This window comes from Anopheles arabiensis, chromosome X (genome assembly GCF_016920715.1).
Source record: "Anopheles arabiensis isolate DONGOLA chromosome X, AaraD3, whole genome shotgun sequence".
Classification (NCBI taxonomy): domain Eukaryota; kingdom Metazoa; phylum Arthropoda; class Insecta; order Diptera; family Culicidae; genus Anopheles; species Anopheles arabiensis.
Genome location: NC_053519.1, coordinates 224,042 through 249,567, shown reverse-complemented (window position 1 = coordinate 249,567; position 25,526 = coordinate 224,042). Strand labels below are relative to the sequence as shown.

At 45.4% G+C, this 25,526-nt stretch overlaps 1 protein-coding gene across 2 annotated transcripts; it reads left to right on the top strand.

Moving 5' to 3' along the window:
- The first annotated feature begins 529 nt into the window (after window positions 1-529).
- Window positions 530-23,778, top strand: LOC120906428 (LIM homeobox transcription factor 1-beta). Of its 2 annotated transcripts, none has more exons than XM_040318098.1 (5): window positions 530-710; window positions 1,308-1,520; window positions 17,745-18,175; window positions 18,280-18,405; window positions 21,397-23,778. In XM_040318098.1, the coding sequence occupies exons 3-5, from the start codon at window positions 17,745-17,747 to the stop codon at window positions 21,923-21,925; spliced, it is 1,086 nt and encodes a 361-aa protein (XP_040174032.1). In that variant the 5' UTR covers window positions 530-710; window positions 1,308-1,520; the 3' UTR covers window positions 21,926-23,778. The 2 variants fall into 2 exon arrangements, with proteins under 2 accessions (XP_040174032.1, XP_040174033.1); XM_040318099.1 differs by having other exon boundaries at window positions 530-758.
- The last annotated feature ends 1,748 nt before the right edge of the window (window positions 23,779-25,526 follow it).

Sequence of the window (25,526 nt, the reverse complement as noted above, 5' to 3'; positions counted from 1 at the left end):
GCGAGGTTTCCCTTCGACGTTTGTGTGCCGAGCCCGAAAGTGAACGTCACCATAGAAGCTAATTCCAGCTAATTCCAGGGAATTTATAACGCCAATAAAATGCACTTTGCAATTAAAAAAAGCAAAACACCACACCACACACGCACACAAACGGAACGAAAGGACAATACGAGAGAGAAAAAAACCACACCAGCAAAAGCGCCAGCGCCCTTGGTTGTCGTGCGCTGCGTTGGGATAGAGCGAGACGGGGCAGCATCGTTCGACTTGCTCTGGTCATAATCTGGAGGGCGGACGGGCTTGCGCTGTCGGTGGTGCGTGCGAGCGAGCACGAACGATCGCGGGCTGAGCACGTGCCGCCGCATCGATGTGCCTTGGTGCGACCGAACACGCCAGTTCTTTGCGCTACGCTGGCGGGGAAATTCCAGATCCATCTCGCTTGACACTCGCGCCCAAGCGGCTGGTTAGTTAGCCCCGTAAGTGTCAGCGAGAGCGAAAGAGAGCGGTGCTTATCAAGCACAGTTTGAAGGGAAAGAAGGCACAGTGTGTGCCAGTGTGCCGTGGACCGGAGTACCGGGCCCGTTTGCCGACGCAGCCAGCGCAAGTTCTGTGCCGATTGTCGCGCGAACCGGACGTGCCTCCCCTGTTTGAATAGCCCGGAAGTAGCCGGAATATTGAGCGAAGAAGTTCTTGTCGTGTGGTGCGCGATTAGTGTAAGTGTGCTAGCGTGTGTTTGTCCGGTGGTAGCAGTTGCAGTTGCGGTGTGTGAATTTCCGTGAATTCCCTCAGCAAAAGAAAAACAAAACGAGAACGAGTGGGAATGCGAATTTCCAACGTGTTGCGAAAGCTTTGGCACGCCGGACAGCAGCTTCTACCATCAAACTGATTGCGAGGCGAAAAACATGATCATCAAACGCTCCAACGTCAATCAACCTACGAATCTACGAATCTTCTGACAGTGCCTTCTGACGTTAAAATTTGGCGCCAAAAAGAGATTAAAATTAGTGTGTGTCTCAATTGTCATCCAGTTTGGTGGGATGATATTCGAGGAAATGTGTATTTTTTTGTCCATGGACTTTTCATCAAATTTCATCGAACTAGCTGCTTTCTGGCGGTTTGTCTAAACGCACGGCAACGGAGAAGATCGGGAACTTCCTAAATTCTACTTCTTGTAGCGATAATAGCCCTACAGCTTACTTCAGGCTTAAACTCCGCATCAGCAGTGGATGTCCAGAAACGATCATCACGTGTTGGATGTGATGTGCGTTAGAATGAAACAATTCATTTCCCTCTTTTTCATCCATCAACAGCTATAACAGAAAGTGTATAACGTGGTAGTGGTGTATCTGTGTGTGTGGTGATACGAAGCGTCTACTCTAGGAAGTGATCCTGCACAGCACGCGTTTAGTTTGTAATCCGAGCAGGATTCTTGGGTTGTTGAATAGATCGTGCTAAAACTAGAACGTACACGGGAGCGTACGTAACCCAGCCACAAGATAGTTGCCAACAGTCAGCAGTTATATGTAAGTGTCCATCGTCATCTTTCTGTTGGTGTCTCTAATTATCTAATTGAATACTTTATTGGATGAGTTTATCGTAGTTCAAGAAGCATCTGATATAAAATGTTAGAATATATAATTGATATTTTAGAGGAAATAAGGCGATCCTGTGTTCGGAATTGGTGATCTTCTCAAATAGCGCTTCAGGTAACATGCATTCTCAGGTATTTGGATGAGGTGAGAGATGCCGCTCCGTTCCTGTCCTGTGCCGGCTTGCAAATCTTTCCACCGCGAAGCGGAAATGAAGAGGAAGACAACAAAAAACACCCCGGAAGCATTGACATTTCGGATCCATCCGAAGGTATGCTTGAAGAGTCGGGGGATGGTCGGTTCGGGAAAACACTTTAGTGAGATTGAAACTCCCCGAAACAACTCTCAACACTACCGCAAAGGTTGACAGCAAGTAAGCAAAAAAAAAAAAAGCCGAAAATAACACGGTCCACTCGCCAACGGACACACAAACACACCGATCCATCATCCATGCTGTATTAAAATTCAATTAAAACTCCAGCGCTACCCGCTTGGTGTGGGTCATTTCGGTAGCGAACAATTTTTGGGTCGATTTCCACCCGCCTAAAATGCAATTTATATTCTCAAAGGAGAAAAAGGGGACTGCTTTGCTCCTGGACTGGTTTTGTGCCCCTACCGGTACTGGAAGATCCAGAGGTGTCCCTTCAGCGTTCGGTAGTGGCCATTTTTACGGCGGTTTAATTTTTGAATTACGTTCAATTATCCACGCCGTTCCGTGTGTTCGTCCCATGGCTTTGGCGCTGTTATGCAAGATACGGTAGAGTTGCAAGGGAACCGTCACCCACTCACAGCTCCTCGAGTTCATGTGTGTGTGTGCGTGTTGTTTGAATTATCCTTCCCCTTCCTAAGTCCACTCTGGACTCTAGGGGGAAGCAAGAAGCGTAGGGATCCTGATTGATGGGTTTTCCTCCGGTTTGAATGAGCTAATGCGTGCGCCCAGACAAGAGGGGTGGGAAGGGCGACACGTGCCTTGGAAGAAAAAAGCTTGCCTACTAGCAGCAGGTACGGGGTTGAACTCGGACAAGGGTAAGGACATTCAAGGGGAAGGAAATCCTGAAGAGAGTTAACTTTTTGCGTGACTCAAGTCGGGTGTTTCATAAAATCGTACAAATACGTTATAAATAATATCTTTGACAAGCTGCCTGGATTGCCCTCCTTTCAGCGGTTGAACCAAAGAACCAAGCGCGAATTTCACTAATCAACAGTGCAAAAATTGAACAAAAATTAAATTCGCCATATAAAAATCAGAGTTATCCAGAAATGGAGCTGGTTCTAGTTACGTTCAGTTCAAAGCTGGAAATGTTCACCCTCTTTTTACGAGGGTTGCGATGTCGTTGCGCCCCCTCCCCTTTGTCTGGCCAGTTTGATAGAAGTTGGAGTCGAATTTTAATTGGATTTGCTAGATTTCATCAATCTCGGAGTGGAAGGCGAGACGCTGCTTTTCTTTTTGCCATTATCAACTGATTGTTTTTTTTGTTTATTATTGCGGCTAAAAGTATTGAAGTGTTATGGTTTTTTTTTGCTAAAAGAGGATTATGCTTCCTTTTGAGAGAAGAGACAAAGAGAGTGGGAGATTTTTGGCGTTTAGTGCACGTGCGTTGCAGAAGTGTCTCGCAGCTCCGAAAGGGATTATTTTTTTTAATTTTCATTCCTTCAATTTGAAGACAATTGCGCATGGGTCCATATTGTTGACACATTGTGTTCTCCACCAAAACAATTGCATATTTGTTTCATATGGTTCGTGGAGATGAAGTTTCCTTGCATCCAATGTCCAAACGGTAATGACATGTGTGAAGATATAGAATTCGAAATCGCAGTCCCGGGGCACAAAAACATCATTCCCCAGTATGCACGATGTCCGACGTCAATTTGTCCCGCTTGGTCCAGACGAGGCATGATAAAGTGAACCGGGACCTCGAAAGTCTTGTCGGTGCGTCATCCGTCGGTGTGGAATTTCAAACTTCAACCCGCGCCATAAACTGGGGACCATCCCCTCTCCGTTGGCACCAGATCGCACGATTGACAATGATCCAACCCTTGTGGCCGGGCCGGAACGGGCTCTACTTGTAGAAAAGCTGGTAAAATGCATCTGGACGCTCTCTTGGTGGTATGAAAGCGTTTTCCCGCTTCGCATTAGCCTTTGTGTTGCATTAGTTTTTGTGGAGTATCCGTTTGGTGCATCCTACCGTCCTACCTGGATGCAATTCGAGATGCGCTACCGTGAGTCAGCGTGCGTATGTTCCCTCGGTGCGAGAGTTTGCCGAGCTGTGCGGCTGTGGTTTCCAGCATGCAAACGCATGCAAACAATGCCGCGTGTCATATTGCCCGACGTGACGGATCCCAAAAGTGGTCCTACCGCTGCTCCCCCAGGAAGATAAAATGGTCCGCGATAACCGACTCGCTTTTATTTGCGGGACTTAACTACGGCCCTGTCGTGTGTGGACCCTTTGTTTTTTCTGTTACCACCCAATCCAACCTCCTTCTACAACCTACTCTAACCCTTTGCCAGACGGTACAACCGGGCCGGTGCGTTGTGGGTTTTGCTGAGTTTGGCTCCTCCGGGCTCTAATTTCCACCGGACTGACGACCACGGCGGCGACAACGACGACCGTTAAGTGGCCTGTCAGTGTTGTCAGCGTGGGCTTGGTCACCATTTTAGAATGCAGATTGTGCACTGCCGTTCAGGTGGTGCCAAAACTAAATTAAAAAAAAATGAGCTAACACGTAAGGGGAACGTGTGGGTGCTGCGGGTAAGCAAAAAAAAAAAAAAAAGAAAAATACTGGTAGTTCTATCGACCACGCCGTTCCAAAAGTTTGTCTCTGTATGTCGATGACGATGCGTGTTTCGCCGGGAGAGATTTGTAACTGTCCAGGATTAATAAATCGGTAAAATCATGTTAGCGGTTTTCTTTTTTTAAGGTGATTTTTTATGGCCTCCGTTTGAGCTGGTCTGGAATAAAACAAGACAAGTCTTGTTAATATTTCAATCAAAGTAAACTGAGAGCATTTGCACAAATCTATACTAGTTTCACTGCTATACTTCATGTATACTATGTTTTTTGTACAGCGCCAAACAATATCCAGTAAGAAATCCAGTTGAAAGTTAACAGATTTCCAGGAGATTTTATGCAAATGGGATATTCCATGGAACTTTATACGTTTAGCAAACCAAAAAATCCTGCTATTGCTGCTTAGATCGTCACGCCTTATCAGAAGAAAAGGTTTTACCCTAGCAAGTGTCATCATTACCGCAAAGGCATTAAGCATCACTTGATCACTCATGTAATGATCTCATGCCTTGGTGACGTGGTGCTATTCTAGCAGTAAGATTGATGAGATCATTACTATTAGGCGCACTGCACAATAAAATTAAGGCACTAAATGAATGCAGAAATAAAGGCAAGAAAAGTAGAAGTGCATCATTGACCCTGGAAAGCTATATCCTATGAAACTAAACAGTTTAGCGTAGCGTACAAGCTAATAATTGAAAAGTGCTTTTTGTGTCAGAGTCACCCATTTGTCATTTTGTTCTTGTTTTTTTTGCGTTTGATTTTTTTCAAATACTGGAGAAAATAGTAAGAGCGCTTAAAAATTGGTGTTTACTTTGCGTATGAAATTTTATACGCTGTGAGCTACTACGGTATCTTTTTACCTCGGTGAGATAAACTCACTTCTTGATAGTCCGTAGGAGCTGTACAATTTTTTGAAAGATTTTTACGAGGACGACTTCATATATTTTGTCTTGTATAGTATATAGTGTTGTATAGTCAATTCCTGTGTTTCTATGTACATTTACCGATTTTTACCAGTAATGTTATTGTGTCCGATCGTGTCTCGAACTAGTGCCACTGCAGAGCGTGCCCTTTACTCTTACCACCGCATCGCCGAGGCCGGCTTGATTTATTGCGTTAAAATTTGATACGCTTTTCGCTTGTGCTCCATCAATTGTAGATTAGCACACACAGCAAAGGCAAAGGTAAAAACGATCAAAAGGCTTCCTCAAATGTCAGTTATTTAGGGATATGTGTGTTTTGTGAGTATGTGTGTGTGTCTGTATCCTTGGATAGGTTTGCCTAATTGTCTAATCCATCCATGCCGCACAGCCGGTTGTGGTCGGCGGTGGTCCCTTGGTACGCATATCGTTCTCGCTCGCCCTCACCAGCATTTCGCAGCTAATGAAGGCAATGTAACTGCAATTAGTGAGGCTCCTGTGTGTGTGTTTGTATGCGGGGGAAAAAGCAGCATCCGGTAATGATAATCCTCCCGCTGGGAAGCGTGGAGATCCTTGTACGGGCGCATTTCTCACGGCGAGGAGAGTACGTCGATTAACCGATATGCTCGCCGAGGGGCCACAAAAAAGGAGGCAAACCCTGGCGGTGGTACATCTTGCGGCACGCGCGTTGTATTGGGGGATAATTAATGTTTAATGGTGTAACCTCGAGCACTCCTTTGGCTCTCTGCGTGCGGGCGTCTTCCAGCAATTCACCCGCACACACACACACACGCGCACCCTTTGCACACTAAAAAAGTGATGGCCGCACGATTTATAAATGAAAAGGTATCCTTAATTCACCCACAGGATGGTAAGCGTAACTGTAGGGATCGTTTTGCTGCTTGCTGATGGCGTGTGTGTTGAAGCTCACCGCAAAGTAAAAGCGCAATCAGAATTCATCAAGGCGACCGAAAAACACAAATTAAACCCTCCATCTCGCCATCCTGCCGCGTATCGCAATTATCCTGTTTTGGATGTGCTTTGTGAGAGAGGGTGAATTTGGCACCGTTTGCAGCGAGGGAGCAGAAATGGTCGAGCAGAAGAATGTATCCCTTCCACGAGAGGGGGGCATGGCTTGCTGGTTCTGGGTCTTACGTCGCTTGCCAAAGCTCTGGCTCCCGTGCTCTCCAAACAAGCGGTTTGGTACGGTCGCGTGTTCGACGGCAATTATGTCCGCACGGTCCCGTGAACGTCCGAGCAGGGAGGGATTCTCCCACCTGCAAGACGCGCGCACACACACACACACTTACACATCCGAAAGGGCAAATATTTATCCGTGCGATCTCTCACAGTGCTCTCCGCCCTCCCCGTCTCGTTGGCGCTTAAGACTTGGCCCCGTAACGAGCCCGATTAGTGCACATGTCCTGGGGAAAGGTCCTTTCAAAATGCTGCGCCAATCTTCTGCAGCCCTCCTCCAGACAGCGTTGCGTGCCGGCAGCCAAACGTGTCACATTATCGGTTCGTCGCCCGGCACCTAACGCCTGCCTGGCGCGAGGGTGCTCGAAGCCTCCGGAACAAGGCGTCCCAGGTAAGCAACAGTCGTAAAACAATCGTCGTCGTACGCGCTTACCGTCCGGGCGCTTTTGTTGTGGAATGGTTGACAAATTTATGCGTTTCGCTCGTTTGTGTGGCCGATGGAGTGGCTTGTGTTGTGTCCGCAGTGGGCTAATTAAATAAGGGGAAACTGTGTAGCCTTCTTCCGGGAGCGGCTACCATCGCAGCATACCCTCAACCGCCTTTAAGGGTGTACATTTTTACGTGTGCCACCGAAAATTGCCAATTCGAGAGCTAAGGGTGTTTGCTTTTTGCCTAGCGCTGTTAAATGCTGCCGGGTGGTTCCGGTCAAAACATGGCAGGGTGTGTGAGTGTTTTTTTATGCGTCTTCCGCCGTCCAACCACTTCGGCTGGTGTGTGGTGGAAATTTATATCACATCAAAATCCAACTACAAACAAACAAGCCAACTTAACTGGCAACTGCCGTTGGGCATGAAATGCGATTTTATTTGGGGGCAAGGAAGGAGGAATCTGTTCTGGTGGTGGTGGTGGGTTCTTTATTTTACCACCACTTTCGCAACTGACTGTGCACAACCAAAGTGTGTCATGCAGTTATCATAATTTGAATATCGTACATACATTCGCGTGTAAGAATGTTGCAATGAGTGCTAAGCGGAGGAGGGCTCGAGAGCCTGTCTGTGAGTTGCTGGGCTCTTATCGCGCGCAACCTTCTGCGCGGTTGCATCGTCTCTGCGTCTCTGCGAGATATTTTAAGCGTTTTGTCAACTGACACGCAAACAGATACGGGTGATGTTTTATGGTGCGCTACTTTTATCATTTGATGTGACTGAATCTCAGCTCTTGCCTCAGTCGTTTTATGTAAGGTGCCATTATCCGGGGTGGTGGGTCGCTGATCTGATGCCCAGAAATAAATTTAGCATCCGCCAGTACCTGCTGCAAGGCTGCACATCCGATGGCTGCACATCTCATGCTGATACTCTGTCATGACCATTACAGGGCCTCATAGCTTATTCGTTATTGTAAATTAGTTAGCGGTGTCAACTCTTGTCTGACGTTGTAGAGAATGCAACTACCATTGCCAAGTTTGAATCCAGCGTACTGGATACATTGCGAATGGGAAAAAGGTAAACAAAAAATTGGCTTTAAACGTAAAGAAGACAAAATCCATGAGGATATCAAACTAAAAACTGCAAATTCCGCTTTCAATTTGTGTTAATCAGGAACAAGTCTCTGAAATTAAATATCTAGGAATAATTATTGATGATAAACTTACTTTTAGTCCTCACATGGACAACGTCCTAGCAAAGGTGGCTAAGAAATGTGGGGTCATCTCTAGGTTAAACAAAGATCTTAGTTTCTTTGCGAAAGTTCAATTATACAAATCCTTGATCTCACCACATTTTGATGTTACTGCCACTGTTCTGTTTCTAGTGAATCAAACCAAATTTCAAAGGTTACAGCTTATACAAAATAGAGTTATGAGATTAGTTTTGGGTTTTGGTAGATAAACTTCATCTGCTATTTTGCTTGACATATTACAATGGATATCAGTCAAGCAAAGAGTTGTGTATCAGACTATGATTTTTATTTACAAAATCTTACATGGTATGTCCCCTAGATATCTTGGAGAGCAGATAGTTAGTGGAACCGACGTCCACCGCTATCCTACTCGAACAGCAAATGAGCCAAGGAAGCCGCACTACCTGTCCAGGAATGCTCAAAACTCATTATTTTTTAAGTGTAACTTTTGTGGTGTTTTTATTTTTTTGTGTGTGTAAAAACTGCGCTATTATTTTCTTGCCATTATTTATAAACTATGAAAGTTTTACTTACACTTTTAGTTCACAATTATATTTTCTTTTCAAATTTTATAGATTAGTCTTGCATTCTAATTCGTAATCGCTTGATGTGCTGTATATCTACAAATTGTTCACTGAATTTTAATATATTTCTTGACTATTTCGCCACATTGGAACAAGATGTTCTTAAGACAGCCCAATATTATTAATTTAGTGGATTCTACAGGCCCAGGAAGACCAAAACAGGAACAGGATTGGATTATCAAATTCATTCAATGGACAACACATCGGTATTTTGCTTATTCCCGAACAAAACAAAAAATAATACGACCTGTCCAAAATTGATAGTGGTTCAAAAAGGCATCCAGTTTATAATGACTATATAAACAAATAACTTCAACCAATACAGCATGAGTTAATAATAGGACGCACAGAGAGGAAGGAAATTAAAATATTTTTAAGAACTTGGAGGTGACATTGAAAAATATTTGTAGATTTTCGGCAGGTCTTTGTAGGGTCATAATTCCTGCAAATATTTGAGACCAGGGGTCTCCACAAATATCTGTTCACGGGCACAAATATTTATTGCAGAACATATTTATGGCATTTATTTTAACCTTCACAAAGTCAACGCAGACTTCAATATAGGTTCTCTGTTTTGATATGCAGCTCACATACATTAGTTTCTAGACCCCTGTTTTAGACTTTTGCTCACGAATATCGCTTGATTTCTCGCTATTGTAATATATGTTGTAGTAAATAAAAAAAAAAAAACTGCAATTATCCCAAACAACTCAAACCCATCCCGTATACAATGCACATTTATTTCGTGATTAAAAACTGCAAAAGACTTTTCTTTAATAGATAAGAAGCTCTGGTATCATGAATGGGTCTTTCAATGTAAGCAAGGACAACATACGACGAAGGATATAGACCCGTGAAGTGAATAAATGAAAAAGAGATATACATAAGACGAGACTTGATCGTGCAAAATCATTCCATAAGATGCATCTGATAACAATGTTTACCCTAAAAAAAGGATCCGAAATCTTATCGCAGCTCTCCAATGGCAGATTTTACGACAATATATCGCATACAACAAAAAAACATTCTAACAAAACAAGGACCTTTGTAAAGATAGTTGTGAATGATGGAAATACCAACAATCCTAAGTAATCAAACTGTTTCATTCATCCACAGTGTGTGCAATGTTTTATTGGTACCTTTCTCTGCTAAAGGATCATCATGCCAGGGAAACACAAACAGAAGGAATTGGGTCGGGAACAGAACGGCGTGTCAAACATTGAGCAGGGTTGTGGACAGAGCCGGTGCGAAAGCGCAGCTAAGACAGACAGACAGGAATCACCTTTCCCGTGCCCGCTTCCCCGTATCGGTAAACAAATTTAATGCTTAATTTGCTTTCCGCCTCCCGCCTATCGCTGTTTATGAATCCTTCGGTCGCGCTCGTTTCGCAGTTTGCTCTATCCTCCGATAATGTTTCCTTCCCACAGTATTTACCAAGCCCATTATCTGTTTGTTTGGGGAGACTGTGCCGCAAGAGCGCAACTTTCTCGCCCACAGCGCATTTTTTTTGGTTCTCCCCCGTTGGCTTTATCGTCATTTAATTGCAAGCCGTGGTACGATAATGTGACTCGGAGGGATGTTGTTGACTTTTTTTTGGTTCGGCTGAAGTGTTCTTTCGATATTTACTGCCTACTCCGGCACAGAAATGCTCTTTCAAACCAATTTGCCCGTTCCGCTAAAATCTCGACCAACGGCTTGGTCAGCCGGCTTCGGTATACGCCCGATTTTCCCCGGCGATTGCAAGTTCTTCGCATAGCGTTACGGGCGCCTTTGGAAGAAGGAAATTATCATAATCTCTTTATAAATTATTCCCACTCGTGGAAGCGGACTTTTCCGGCCCGTCCTTCTGTCGCTCTGGCCTCGCCTGTTCGCTTTCCCTATTTCTACTTCCCGGACGCTCTCACGGTCACTTGCCGGCTCGCCGCACGCCATTGGCTGGCGGTTGAAGATGGAAAAATTATGAACAAACAAATTGCTCCGCCTGTGTCACAGTGGTTCGCGCATTTTCCTGTTGCTTTTCTTTGCTTCGATGTGTTTTTTTGTATGTTCTTGCTGCTGTTGATTCTTCTACCAGGCCTTCGGGGAAGAATTGGGCAGCAGACGTCGGCTAGATTAACAAAAAACCCTCTGGCCTCGGCTTAAGTTATGGACGGGTGTGGGGCAAATCCCACGCAGAAGGAAGATTGTTTCATTCGTAATTTTTGCCCACCTCACCCAGGAATATTTCCGTGGGTCGTGATTTATGACGTTTCTGTTGCGAATTATGCATACTTTATTAGGGACAAAGCACAATAGCTCGAGGAAATACACTTTGGACTGAGATAAGTCGTTCATGTCTTAGTTAGGTTTTTATATCCTTGGAACATCTTGAACTCAATCCCAGGTAACCTCCCCCAAGGTTCAGCAGAATACACAATAAACTCAGATGAATTTCGGACGCACAGCTTCATTCGAGCGAGCAAAATTCAATCGATTGTGCAATGGGCTTTAAACTGTCTCTATTATTGATGAGGTGGCTCGTGGGCTTGCGGAGAGATCGATCAAACTTTCGTGCGGATATTCTCTGATCATTGCCTGGCAGCGGATGGCAAGATCAAAATAAATTAACCACATCTAAAGGGGTCGGCAAGCCAAGGTAGCGAGGGAGAGAGGCACAACTACTCGGTGGTGGAGCAGGAGCAGAACGTCCGACGCATGTAGGATTTGAGCGAAAGAATGTGTGCAGGCAGTACCAGTTCAAAGATGGAATTTCCATCGAGCCAAAAGTTTTCGCCCACTGCTGCAAAATGTCTATGTTTACCTTTATATTAAGTGGTTTACTGCTGCCTGGCGGGGGTTTGGGAGGTGAGTTGGATGGGGCAGAGTAATACGAGTTTGCCGGAGACATCCGAAGAATGTACTCGCTTTCTCCTTGGATTGGAGCTGCTCTAGATGTTGCCATGAGGTGGTGTGCTGGTTGGTATGTCTTGGCATGTCGCTCCTACCGAAGGTTAGTGTTCATGTTACGCGTTGTGTGCTAATCCCAAATGCCTTGCAGCCAATTGTGTGTGTGTGTGTGTGTGTGTGTGTGTGTGTGTGTGTGTGTGTGTGTGTGTGGAGGTGAAAGACATAGTTTCACTTTCTTTGCACTAACCCCCCTTCTTTTTGTGGGTAAGGGAAGCAATCTTTACTCATCCCATGCTCCTGGAGTCTCTACCTTCTCCCATCCCGTGGGGTTAAATAAAGGACGAAGCAAGGATTTAGAAGCGCATACACAGAAAGGTTGCCGAGCCAATTTTCCAATTTTCAACTGGTCCACACACCAAATCTTTGGCCGGGTAGCGTATGTAACCGGATCCGGTTCGAAGGACCAAAATCGACGCCTCATCAAATATTGAGCCCGACAGTGGTTTTCAATCATTAATTCATCCAGCCAGCCGTCCGATTGATTTATATGAATGTGTGTGTGTGTGTGTATGTATGTGTTTACTACGAAAAAGGATGTCTGCCAAGATATTCAGTGTCTGTATGTCACGTGTGTGTGTGGGCTTGGCATGAAGGAAAAGGAAACTGGTAGCAATTTTCTCCCGCCACATGTCACATTTTAAAGAGATTATTTTTGCACCGCTTGTCCGACAACCTCGCAACCATGGTGGCACATCGAGTTCGATAAAACGGAACGAGGCAAATAATTATCACGCGGAAAAACAGCTCACTAATTGATACTGTCCAGCTGGAGGACAGAGCAGAGCTAGTGTAAAAATGAAGCCACTCCAGCCAGCTGTGCTCGATTTTCCGGTAACAGTGAAAAGCGTCGGATTTTCCCAATTTTTGCAACCAATATCAGGACGCTGAACAGTACGCAGCAGTACGAAATTGAATTGGACGTGTCAACGCTCTGGCGGCTCCACATTGCTACCAGCAATGTGCTCTGGTGTTCCGCTCGCCGCTTGCCTTGCCGTGGTCAATTTTCTTTCACTTTCCCATGTAGAGGACATGAAATTGTTTTATGGGTGTGAGTAGCTACAAAAACCCGTAACACTCCCCGCATGTGGTGGCAGCTCAGAGCGAAGGGATCACGCTTATGGGTTCATTTCGTAAATCACACACACAAGCGAATCCAACCACCTCCCAGCGCTGCTGCACGTACGTGAAACATGGTTGCAGCCCTTTTTTTCGGCCTGGCCGTCCTAACTAAAGATGACGCTTGATGAGTGGCTGATGAGAATGTTAACGATTGCCGGTTTTGTGGTAGGCCGCTCCGAGGTTCGCCGGAATCGTACAGACAGACGGTGCAAGGATATAATTGAATCAAACACCTCTTGGCTTTGCTCGTGTCCTGCTGCTGTTGCTGTATCTTGTTTGTCGCTTCTAACTCCTGGCTTCGGTGACCACACACTGAATGTGTTTGGAGACTTGGAGCAACGGAGCAAGGGCAAGTCAACAACCCGGCGGGAAAAATAGAACAGAAGCAAAAGAAGAAGAAAAAAACACAACGGGGAAAGGCAAAATCAACAAAACCAGAAGTGTGTTTTGATCCATCGCCGGTCCGTCGGAAGGACCGTCGGCTCTCGGGTGTAGTGGTGTTTGCATTCCGGGTGGAAAATCTCGAATAACTCCCCTTTGCTATACCCTGATCTCTTCCCCACTTCCCAAGCTAACGGTAGTGTTGGGTTTGATACTGTTTTTGGGGGAAGGCTGATTTTGCTGATGATGTTTTAATATTCGCCGCCACCACACACACCGTTGCTCGGTTCTGTGCGTGTTGCATGCTGAAATGTGAAACCCCGGTCCGCAAGCTCTGGCCCAAGCAAATTCTTGCCCGTGTTGTGTCATTTCGGCAGGGGGTGCTGGGGGTGAAATGGCGGCAGTTTCCCTCGTGTGCAACAGATGTGGGAAAATTGCGCACCGTGACGATTTGCGACAGTTGCAATTAAAATAATTATTAAAAACGAGTCGAGGGGAGCTCTCGACGGTGGACTGCCCATTCGATGCCAGACTGGATTCTTTGTACGGGAGGGGGTGTTGGTGGAGCTGAAAAAAAGCGCAACGGCAACAAGCCAGTACAGCGGAGGTACACACTGAAACGGCGCTGTCCATCAATTCATCATGTTGCCTTTTTGTTTCAACTTTCGAAGGGATACGAAGAGAACGTTATTTAATCTATGGATTCGTGTTACGGGTGAGGTTATGTGTTTTTTGCCCGATTTTGCTGCAATTCGAAACATAGTGAACGTTGCACACAAATCTACGAGGACAATAAGTTATAAAGTGTGTGTTTGTTTTTTAAGAGCATTTATAGTTGTGAAGGGGACATCTATGCATTACGTAACTGAACGCAAATTATGAACATCTCCTTGCTTCTGTTAACAGGCAAATGCCGCGATCATCACCTATCTTATAAGTTGTACTCCTTGTGATGATGCGTTACGTATTTTATGGATATTATAAATTGTTGATCGATTGTTTCAATCTAAGAATGGTATTACGACACTTGTCAGGTGTATTATATGGAGTTTGACACTTGACGGCTGGAATCATGTTCGCTGAAATAAAACACTCAGTACAAAACCATACGCCAAAAGCCTCAGATTTAAAAAAAAAAAACAACAGAAAAGCCAGAAAGAAAACAAAATTATTGTAAACATTTCTTTGTTTGTAAACAAAGGTTGAAATCCAATATGGCAGTACAAAGCTGTCAATGGATACTATCCGGATGATGAATATTGTTCCTCTGACAGGTTGCATTTTCAGCGTTCAGTCTTAACATATACAGTGCTATCGCTATCGCTATCAAAATATACAATTACCGCTTTCGATGGTTTTAGTTCATATTCATCAACCGATTTGTTTGTCTTTACTTAATTGACTTTACGTTTTGTTCCACCACATAACGTTTAGGTAATCGTGTACAAATAATTATTGCATCTCTAATTGGATTTTCAGCACGTTCCTTTTTTCTGTTTGAAAATAGTACATACTATATTTATTGCGTAGTAAACATCGTTTTAACTAGTTTTTATCTCTACTTACACATCCCTTGCTGTGCTTAAATGTGTGTGAAGTGTTTAAATTCCAGCCGACAAATGTCAAATGGATAAATTCCAAAAAAATCCGTTAAACATAAAAAATGAGATTGGAAAAAATATAAAATTAGTACCAAGGTACGGTTAGCATTGCAAAAAACCCTCAGTCCCTGATAGGTAACGGTGGGGAAGGCATTCTAACTGTGTAATTTAAGAAACCCAAAACAACACAACATACATAAGCAGCACATTTTTGCTTAAAGGGCTCGTGTTCATCTACCTCGAAAGTTGCAAGCATACTTGTTCGCCTTTACTTGGCACCATTGGCAGTTTATTTATTATTATGTGTTAATGCAAACCATTTTCTCCGATTACTGACGGCGGCTTTACAACAAAATATAAACAGCGGTGAGCGAGCTGGCAGTGAAATAAATAAATAGAAACTAACAAACAGAAAGAATAAACACAACACTAAAATCGTGAAACAAGAAGCGTTGGAGCCGGCTGTTGTATGTGTGTGTTGTGGGGTACGCTTGAATGCAAAATAACATCGCTCCATCAACAACGTGATGCTGAGGCAGGCACGCGCCACCAGAAGCAATTGAGCACAAAATTAAGCAGCAATGAATGAGGCAAATAAAGAAGTAAGCAAAATGAAAAGAAACATACGACCAAGCGAAAAATCACGAAGCGGATATTATGGGGGAGGGTAGAGCAGTACAAACAATCTTCTCCTAGCTGGTGTCACGGAAACGATATAGCAGGCAATCCTTGTTTTTTTTTACAGGTTTACTCCTTCTGTAAAAACTTCCCTTCCCTTGTTTACTTTCGGCGTGGCCAGCGTTTCCCGTTTCGTTCGTGTGCTTTGCACACTTTTCTCGTTACTTTGCTGTGACAATTCGGTCCGCCGATGGGCGTAGAAGGTGCAAACATTTTCCGCGTACAAACGGCCACTAAATCTTTCCATTTTTTTCACCTGACAAGCCGAGCTGGGCGGGAGAGGGGGCGAGAATGAAAGAATGCAGTTCGAGGAGCTCTTTCGCGTTAAATCTCATACCAAAGGGAGGAAGAATTAAGAAAAGGAAAATACATTCAACAAAGCCGTTTTGCGATAATTACGCCTAGTGCATCAGTTTTTCCCAGTCGGTGACGGTGAGTGCATTAAAGGAAAGATGTGCCTAAAACATCTGAAAATGCATGTTACGCTATTTAAAGCATTTCTGAGTGAAACATCTAAACCCTGTTACGGTGGAAAAATTTGCTAGCAGTTCATTCATTTGATGTTCCGAAGGAGGAGAAAGAAATACATAAATATTTGTGCATAGTAACAATTTAGTTTCTGGCATTGAATGAAATTGCTGAACAAATAATTAATGAATACGATCCTTCAAATAATTAATTATCGATTTTAAAATTTTCATCTACTTTATCATATTGTATTTCATATTTTGTTGTACCTTTTTGCTTTAATCCAACTTCAATGAATTAAAAAAATATGTTTTTTGAAACGCCTATGTCCAATCTGAGCTCAGATATTACAGGTTTGTGTTGTTGGGACGTTTTGTAGTAAGTTTGAAAACCCCTTCTGCAAAACGTGACACATTGAACGGAATCCCTCATTAACAACTTGAAAACTCTTGAACGCGCGGAGTAAGGCTTCCCTCATACTTTTTTGTTTGTTTAACATTTGTTGTTTTTTTTCTTTCTCCATTTCCATTGTTTTGTTGATGCTGAGTGCAGTTTTTCCAACAGCGGAATTCCTGGTAACCAACTTTTTGCTTTGGTGCAATTGACGTTTCGTTTGTTGGTGTAGAGTAACTTCTTGCATTTGTTCCTTTCTGCAATGATGTTTGCCTCCTGCTCGGGTTATGGTATGAGTGCTGTTCGCATTGCAATTCCATTAACGTCACACCAGAGTGGGTGTACTAAACTGTGCGGAGGAAGCCGTCGACGGCAAATGTTTCGATCGTCGGTGAATAAGTTTTCCCCGCTGTTTTGAGCTTTTATGTTGTTTTGTTGCTGTTCTACTCGTCTGAGGGAAAACATATTTTCGAACGTGTTGTTTCTATACCCGCACACCCCCTAACCCCGCCAACAGTTTTTCGCGAACGAGTGGACGTGGGTGATTTTGAAACTGGTTTGCCTGGGCGGAACACAAACTTAACCGAGCGGACGAAAACACCGTGTCCGAGCGGCCGTCGCGTCCGGTGCAAGATTTATTGGAGTTTGCCGAGAGTGCCGGCCCCATTCACTCGGTGTGGGCGTTTTGGAGCTCCCGTTGAAGTTAATTAAAAGATTAAAATGCTATAGCAAGAAGGGATGAGGGGCGTAGACGAGGGGACAAAATGCGAAATTTTACAGGAAAAAAGTTTAAAGATATGCGATTTTCGTTTCCACTTCAATCCGTTCTACTTCCATTCGCCCAAATTGCATCAGCAGCCGCGCTGATCGGCACGTTCTTACTTTCCAGGTGAGGTCAGATGCTGCACCTGTAAAAGATATTCGAAAGACAGTGCTTGTAGAAGGAACTTCCGGCCATTCCGCTCCATTAGGGTGATTGGAAAAGTTCGCACGCTCGTAAAAGGCGAACATGGATGCTGTTGCGGGAGAATCGTTTGTGTGTTTTATGACCCAGGCAGTGTGGTCTCTTGTTTCGTGGTACACGTTATGAAGGGCAGTTCCTTAGCATTGTACTAGCAACCTGTTATCACTTCTTTTATTGTGGGATGTCTATCAAAATGTTTGAAATGTTTTTCTCTGTGCTGTTCAGTCCGTGGTCGATTGAAGAGATGTTGGGTCAGGTATTTTATCAGTTGTAATGTCCGATAAAAACTGTTGGCGATAGTTTTTCTTCAGAATAGCAATGTCTGGATGTTAACATCACTACCTTAAAGTAAAATACAGCAAAGATCCTAAAAACCTACCAGGTCGTGCGAAGATTCTGAGTGTCCTACTAATATCCCCTCTTCCCGTACCTTTGCAGATGATGACGATGGACGTCACGAAGCCGGAGCTTCCCTCGGCTGCGGCTGGTATGGGTGGAGGTGGAGGTAATACCGGCAGCATGTCACTTGGTGGACTCGTCCCAACCGGTCCCCAGCAGCAGCAGCAGCAGCAGCAACAACAACAACAACAGTCCCAGCAGCCACAGTCTCAGCAACAATCCAACCAATCCGTCGTGGGTGGCGGACCAGTGGGTGGCGGCGGTGGTGGTGGTGGACCACCCCACCCTCAGCAGCAGCTCTGTGCGGGGTGTGGCAAACACATCCAGGATCGGTTCCTGCTCCGTGCACTCGATTTGCTGTGGCACGAGGATTGCCTCAAGTGTGGCTGCTGCGACTGCCGGCTCGGCGAGGTGGGCTCCACGCTCTACACCAAGGGTAACCTGATGCTGTGCAAGCGTGACTACCTGCGGTAAGTTGCTGTTGAGTGTGCAGTCTTATTGCGGTCTTCGAGCTAATTCGGCGGCCATTAGTTGAGCGGCGTGTACTTAACGAGCGAACGTCTTTATTTCGCAGACTGTTCGGCAACACGGGCTTCTGTGCCGCGTGCAACAAGGTAATTCCGGCGTTCGAGATGGTGATGCGTGCCCGGAACAACGTCTACCATCTGGAGTGCTTCGCTTGTCAGCAGTGTAACCATCGGTATGTATTGTTTTCGTGGACATTGGGGAGAAATTATTCGTTTTTTTCTTTTATTATGAGGTACTCCTCCTTTCCTACAAGTCCTCCCACTCCTGAGAGTAGCCTCCGGACAGTTCGGTTAGCAATAGTCTCGCTCTGGACTGCCCTTTCATTCAGCTTCTGCCCACTTGGTTACCCCTCGCCTGGTACCGGAACCGTTTAGAATGGGCCGCGGGGGAAATCAGCAACCGGCCAGGAAAAAGGGCTCTCGATCCGGTAGCATATGGTTCTCCGGTCCGGTTCCATCTCCCTTTCAACCCCTTTTATCCCCCTCCCCTAACTGCGGAAAGTTATATTCAAAAACCGGAGTACGGTGAGGTGACGGTGTGAGAAATGATTAATCATCCTCAGCCATGCCTCGCCGATCACTTTGGAGCACACTCGTGGTCAAAATGTCGGTTTGATTCGAAACTGCGGAAACTCGTGCGAAGCGTGTGCGGCGGGACAGACAGAGGGTTGGAGCAGAAAAATGAAATTATGTCCCCACTCTCCCGTCCCGTCCCTAGTGCGGCTTCCACATGGATCGTGCAGGAAAGTTTTTGACGCACAACAAAACCGGAATACTGATTAAAGCGCGCCGGAGAGAGAAAGAGAGAGAGAGAGAGAGAGAGAGAGAGAGAGAACCAAAAAAAGGACATAATGCCCTAAACCCCCTCCCCGTTTCACACTCCCTTCCCTACCGGGGGAAAAACTATTTACTAAACATCGCTTGATTTATGATGCCACTTTTCTTCTGTGTGTGTCCATCCGTTTCCATCCTCATTTCCCCTTCCCCGCTCGGAAAAGATGGATTGAAAAACCACGGGCACTGCCAAACGGGCACCATCGCCTAATGTAATGCAATTTGAATAAAATCCCTTTCCGGCCATTCCTCTACCATCCTCCACCAAAGGGGCCAGATCAAATTCATCATTATCATTGTGTCCAGCATGGCAGGGGGGTGGGGGATGCCGGCGAGGGGCGGCAAACCGTCAGCATCGCTGTCAAATTCGAGCATCCGGCGGCGGTCCAGGCGGCAGGCATCACTGTCACCGACAGGCTCACAGGGCACGGCGCGGCGAGGGAAATTATTACGATTGTCTTCATAATTACACTTGAGCATTTATTGTTTGTGCCCATGATCTCCACTTCCGCCCGGGTCATGGAAGGGTTTGCAACGGGAGGCTTAAGCTGTGTTTGTGTGGGTGTGTGGAAAATGAGCGTCACATTTCATCCCGTTTTTCGAACATCGAGCGCGAACGCACGCACTCTCGGTTCGTCGTCGGTGTCAAGTGCAGCTAAACTGCTCGAAATGCTCCGCATCGTGTCAGCCCTTTCCTCTCGAGCATAAACAGACACACACACACACACACACACACAATGCCGAAGTGTATGGGAAAGGGAGGCAGAGCTGCCAGAATCAATGTCGCACAACACAACTTCGCTTCCACGCCACGTTTGGCCAATCTGCCCACCAAAAATGATCCAACCAGCAGGGAGTGTGAGAGAGAGAAGAAGACACCGGAGAAGGGGGAATTTGTTGGTATTTATTTCACTTCTTACAGGCACTGCCAACCCTTCCCACCTCGTCCTTTTTTCATCCCGCGCCAGTAATGACTTTCAGGTGGCCCCCTCGTGCGGAATCTCGGGCGCAAAAGGGACACAATGTTGAAAATTATTCTACCATATAATATTATTTTAATTTGATTTATAATCCTCGACATATAAATTTGCGCTCTGTGTGTGTGTGTGTGTGTGTGTGTGACAGAAAGAGAGGGAAGAGGGATGAGGCGCAAAAGTGTGCAGTGCCAGATAGTTGTGGCAGTTTGTTTGGTGGTCGAGTTTGCCCCCCCCCCCTTTCATCCCTTTCAGCCAGCGCCACAATTCCGGTATGAATTTTGCGGTTTTCCAACCGCTTCCTGCAAAAAAGATAACCTTACAAAACAGGGACATTACCCCTCGCATGGAGATGAATGTTGGGGCCACACACAAGTACTGTGTGTGTGTAGTGTAGTTATGTACTGTCCGGAGTGCACCCACGACTCCGATCCGATTCCGACTATTATTAGTCATATTCCGACTCCAGCAAGTAAAGGAGTCAGAGTCGCCCGGAGTCGTTCGGAGTCGTCCGGAGGCACTTCGTATTACGCCTTTGTTTCGAAGGCCGACTCCGGACGACTCCAACTCCGAACGACTCCGAACGACTCCGGACGACTCTGGACCACTCCGGATAATGCAGGGCGGACCTACCTTCCAGAGTCGATTCCGAATTTATCGGAGTCGGATCGGAGTTGACTCCGGATTTTTGCTAACTGTACACATCACTAGTGTAGTATAGTGCGCGATGGGCCATCACCAACAGGGAGAGCGCCACGACCATCACCGGCGTGGGGGATGGGTGACACACAAATTTTCGGGTGACAAATCTCGCTTGCTCCCCTCCCCAGTGCACTGTGGGTATCGTTGGACGTTCGATTTTACCTTATCTCACATGCAGGCGCATCCTGTGTCCTGCGACCGGAGTGATGATGATGATCCCCCCCCCCTTCCGCTTTGTTTTGTTTAAATAGCTGCTCCGGCAGGGGGAGAGGTGGATGGGGATAGGAAGCGCGGGCAATTGCAGTTGATGTTGCAAGCTGTGCTCTGCATGCAGCTGAAATTAGCTACACCGGGTGTGATCGTTTTGTCACCATGTCACGACGCGTTTTGGGAACAGGGTTGCCGTGATTGAATTAATTACATCCCCACCCTTCCACGGCACGTTCCCACAACGACTCTCCTTCTCTCTCTCTCTCTTTCTCGCAGCTGCCAAAACGTGGAAATGCATATGACATAAACACACACACATTCAAACCATTCGCGTAGCACTCACTATATTTGAACGGTTTCCTGTGTCCTGGCCCGATGATGTTAAAGTCCGTTTCGACTGATTGTCAATTCTTTTTTTTATTCTCCCCAAAACCAAACCGGCAGGTTCTGCGTCGGCGACAAGTTCTACCTGTGCGAGAATAAGATCCTGTGCGAGTACGACTACGAGGAGCGGCTAGTGTTCGCGTCGATGGCGAACCATCCGATGCTGAAGCGGCAGATGTCGCAGGGCGGCGGCGGCGGCCCTGTAATGCAAAATGGCCACGGTGGTGGTGGCGGCGGCGGTGGTGCTGGTGGCGGTAATGGTGGACCACCGATGCAAGGACAGGGCATGGTGGGTGGCGGAGGAGCAGGTGGAGGAGGAGGTATGCCATCGCCACAGCAGAACGGGCCGGCCAATGGGAATCTGATGGGGTTGGTCGGTCAGCGCAACGCGGGAGCAGGTGGTGGCGGTGCTGGAACGGGCGGTGGAGGAGGTGGTGGCGGGGCTGGAGGTGGACCCGGGGTTGGCGGTGGTGGTGGTGGTGGCGATCACAACAACAACAGCAGCAGTCTGTCCGCCGCACTTGCTGGCGGGCCGTCGCCGTTCGGTACGCCGGCCCATATCAAGGCGGCCCTCAGCACGGCCAGCTAAATGATGGTTCCTTAACGTAAGAGCGCACAGTGAGGTTGAAGGAGTTGGAGAAGGAAGATAAAGAGAGAGAGAGAGAGAGAGCGAAAGAGAAGGAAAGAGAGAGATGAAATGAGATGTGTGAATGGTGAAATAAGTATGTTTTCAGTTGCGTAAGTTGTGTTTCATAGTTTTTGTGAAATGTATGCGATTTGGTATATGCCGAGACGTCTTGAATAATGTTCAAGAAGCTCCCTCCTTCAGTTGACATCAAAATAGGCTCGTTACATTGGATTTGTCTTGCATGGCAAACGTATTCTAATAATTTCATTTTCTTACTAGAAATCAACTAACATTTCAAGCATCAGGCCAAAATTCCATTTATCTACAACGTAATGAGTACTCCAACACATGCATACATTCACACATGTTCTCTTGATTTGCTCTCCCTTCGATGGCTTTGTGGTTTCTTCCAAAAAAGCTCCTATTACCAACGATCGGCAGCCATCACTAGGTTAGCAGGGTGAATTTGTGCCAAACTCCACAAAAGTTCCATTTGCCGATTCGGGGGAAAAAGGGAGAGCTTGAAAGGATGCAGGTAACGCGTGGTAGTAGTAGTATGTAGTCTCGGAACCATCGGGGCCGGAGTTGGACGAGAGTTTTGTTTTATTCGGCGCTGTACTTTCTATTGTTTGGATTTATGTCATTTTTTTGTTTCGTTTATTTACTTAAAAATGAAAAAAAGAAAGTATGAATTCGAACTCCTTCTTGTTAACTAATTAGTATCGTGGGTCAAGGCTTTAGTTAAGGTATGGATTTTCTGCACGGCAAGACTTTTCCGTTTTCCCTTGCCTCCCTCCAACGCACTGCTGGCTGGCCGCGTCTCTAGCTCGTGTAAATATTAGGCTATATGTTACGATTAAACGAATTGTTTGTTATGAAATTGATTTGCAACGAATGCTGGCCAACTAGCGGTGGGAGAGGGGGATGTGGGGCGAATGGAGTGGAAATTGCCACGAGAAAATCATTTCATTGTGACTGATACACACATACCAGCACAACGTCCAAGCGGTACGCGTGCTGTGTTCGTCGCCAGTACTAGCAGAATCTACGAACAGATATGGTGTCGTGACCAGGATTTCCTCTATAACTTCCTTTCGTTGCTTGTCGAGCAGCTAGTGTAACATGTAATTTTCATCTTATTTTTTGATAATTTTCTTCCATTGAGTCGCCTCTTGTTGGATGTTACTTAATTTTTCATTCCGGTTGGACACACACTCACACCCAAAAACTTTTTGGTAACAAAATTACGAATAAATAAGCAAACTCTCTACTGAAGCTGTACAGTGCGGAGTGCTCAGTGTGGAAATGAAATTGCCGAGTGGGGGAAGGGATACATTTTGGAGGAAAAAAACTGAAAACGAAAGACTCTGCTATAATGAAGCAAATACGAAGTGCGCAAGATGGTGGAGAAAGTGTTGAAATAAAGTAGGAAAAACAAAAACAATGAATGAAAAAAAAAAAAACCAAATGTCTAAAAAACTTAATGTCCCATGTTTAATCAAATAGTGAACGGTGAAAGCACGAAACGAACTCGCACACGATGTGTAGCGTTCGGTTTTCCGAATCCAGAGGCAACCGACTAAGAAGGCTTGTAAAGAAAGGAGAAAAGACAAGAAAGGGAGAAAATGCCGAAAAATATGAATTATACCAGATAAATGGCAAACAAGATGAGGAAACCCCGGGGGATTCAATATGAAACAAAAAAAAAATTAGGCAATTTATTATGGAACTATGTATAATACACTAAACAAAAGTATATATTATATATATTATAAAATCGTGATACTATTAAACGTATAAAAAAGCTAAACCAACACGTGTGCGTTCCTGTTTTTGTGTGGCTTTTTCCTAACCAATTGCGTACCGAATGATAATGATGACAAATTTAGCTAATTTTGCTGCACACCGTTTTCCCGTTTCCGATTTGCCTAATCCCGGGTGGCAAGATTGAGCGCGAGGGATTGCAGAAGCAGGAGATGCTGCGCTTTCCGTACAAAGTCAAACAAATTGCCGCAATGCTAAGCTCCCACTGCTGTGCCAGGGTCGCTTGGCGCTAGTCGTGGTGTAGGTAGGCTAGGATTAGGATGCGCATTAGAACGGTTTCGTCCCGTGCCCCGTGAATTGCTCGTCCCATTTTCTTAGCAGTTCGTCATGCGTGTGTGTGTGTGCTTTCAGTTGAAGGGAAGCAGTTTGCCGAGAGTAGTGTGTAAAGGGATAGCCAAAAGGCAACTACTGCTAGTGGCACTGGGTGGACAGGCATATAGAGCAGCGCAAAATTAATGGAAGTTTATTGCAATATTAATTGGATTCAATAAACTCGGTCCGTGGGATTTTCCGTACCGAAATGCGTGTGTACTTCATAATCTCATCACGTACAGGAGGTTGGAAATCCCTAAAGAAGCGTAAGAGTGAGAGCGAAAAAGGAGGCATATCAGTAAAATTCAACGGCGAACCAATTTGTAGCCCATAATTGGTGCGATTAATTTTAATCCAACGCATAGATTGTGTGCCGCATTCCGCATGACGGAGCCAATTTTCGATTTCCAAATGGATCCTCCTCCAGCCTTCCCGGTGCAGCACGATTGTCGCTAGGGTGCGAAATGGAATGGGAGCTGCTAAAAGATTCACAAATTTGTGGGGAATGGGAATGTTGGCATGATAAAGTTGTTGTGATTTTTGTTTTGTTTGCCCCGTTGGTTGTTGGTATTGTCCTGAGCGGATGTGTCCTGTCCTCGCACCCTCATCATTACATCAGCTGTGCAGTTGCGCCGTGGAGAGGGAAGGAAATAAAACACTGAAATTAGTCGGTGGCGACGCATCGCTCGATGAAACTTTCGCGAAGAAACGATGGGTGACGACGGTGTTGGGCTTTATTTCATTGGCTGCCCAAGAAAAGTACGGTTGGTACGGTTTTGTGTTACCTTTCGCATTGCCTCTTATCCTGGGCAATGAGAAGGGGAGAAAGGAATTTTCGTGGATTTTCCGTAAGACATTCAAGTGATGGATTTGCTTTCGACACTTTTCGCACATTTCGTACGTGTCCCCCGTGTCTCGCTCGTTGATTGAAGAAGGTAAGATATCGCTGTGTAGGGGGGGGGGGGGGGGGCACGGGTGTTTGGATAGAAAGTTTTACCCGTTCGACGGATTTGGTGCAAAGTTTCCAATTGGCTGGGCAAACGATCCAAAAGCTGCTATTAAGCCCTTAATAAGCTGATTTTGTCGTGCGTATTGCATAAATTTGGGTATTTTATTAAGTGAAAGTTGGTCTGCTAGACAAAGCGACTAAATCTGTGCTATTAGGCAACTTTATTTTGCTTACATTTACATTTACAGCTTTAATGTTTTTTTTATACAATGGCAACATTAAGGTGTTTTGTTAAAAGATCGCTATTATTGTTACAAGTTTTGTTTGACTTCGAGCGCCTAAAGGTATACCATTATTTCAATAATTAACGCTATTGACAGATTGCTCGTCCATTTCTGGAATCGAAATAACCTATTCGAAGAAAATGAAGCCCTGGGGAGAAAATTGCGGCGAAACACTTTCACTGCAAAGGAGACG

What these genes read in the sequence shown, in the direction of transcription:
- LOC120906428 (XM_040318098.1), top strand. Translation starts at nt 17,745, where the DNA reads ATGATGACGATGGACGTCACGAAGCCGGAGCTTCCCTCGGCTGCGGCT. An exon ending in TGCAAGCGTGACTACCTGCG is followed by an intron (nt 18,176 to 18,279) that starts GTAAGTTGCTGT and finishes TTTATTTCGCAG; the next exon opens with ACTGTTCGGCAACACGGGCT. An exon ending in TGTCAGCAGTGTAACCATCG is followed by an intron (nt 18,406 to 21,396) that starts GTATGTATTGTT and finishes CCAAACCGGCAG; the next exon opens with GTTCTGCGTCGGCGACAAGT.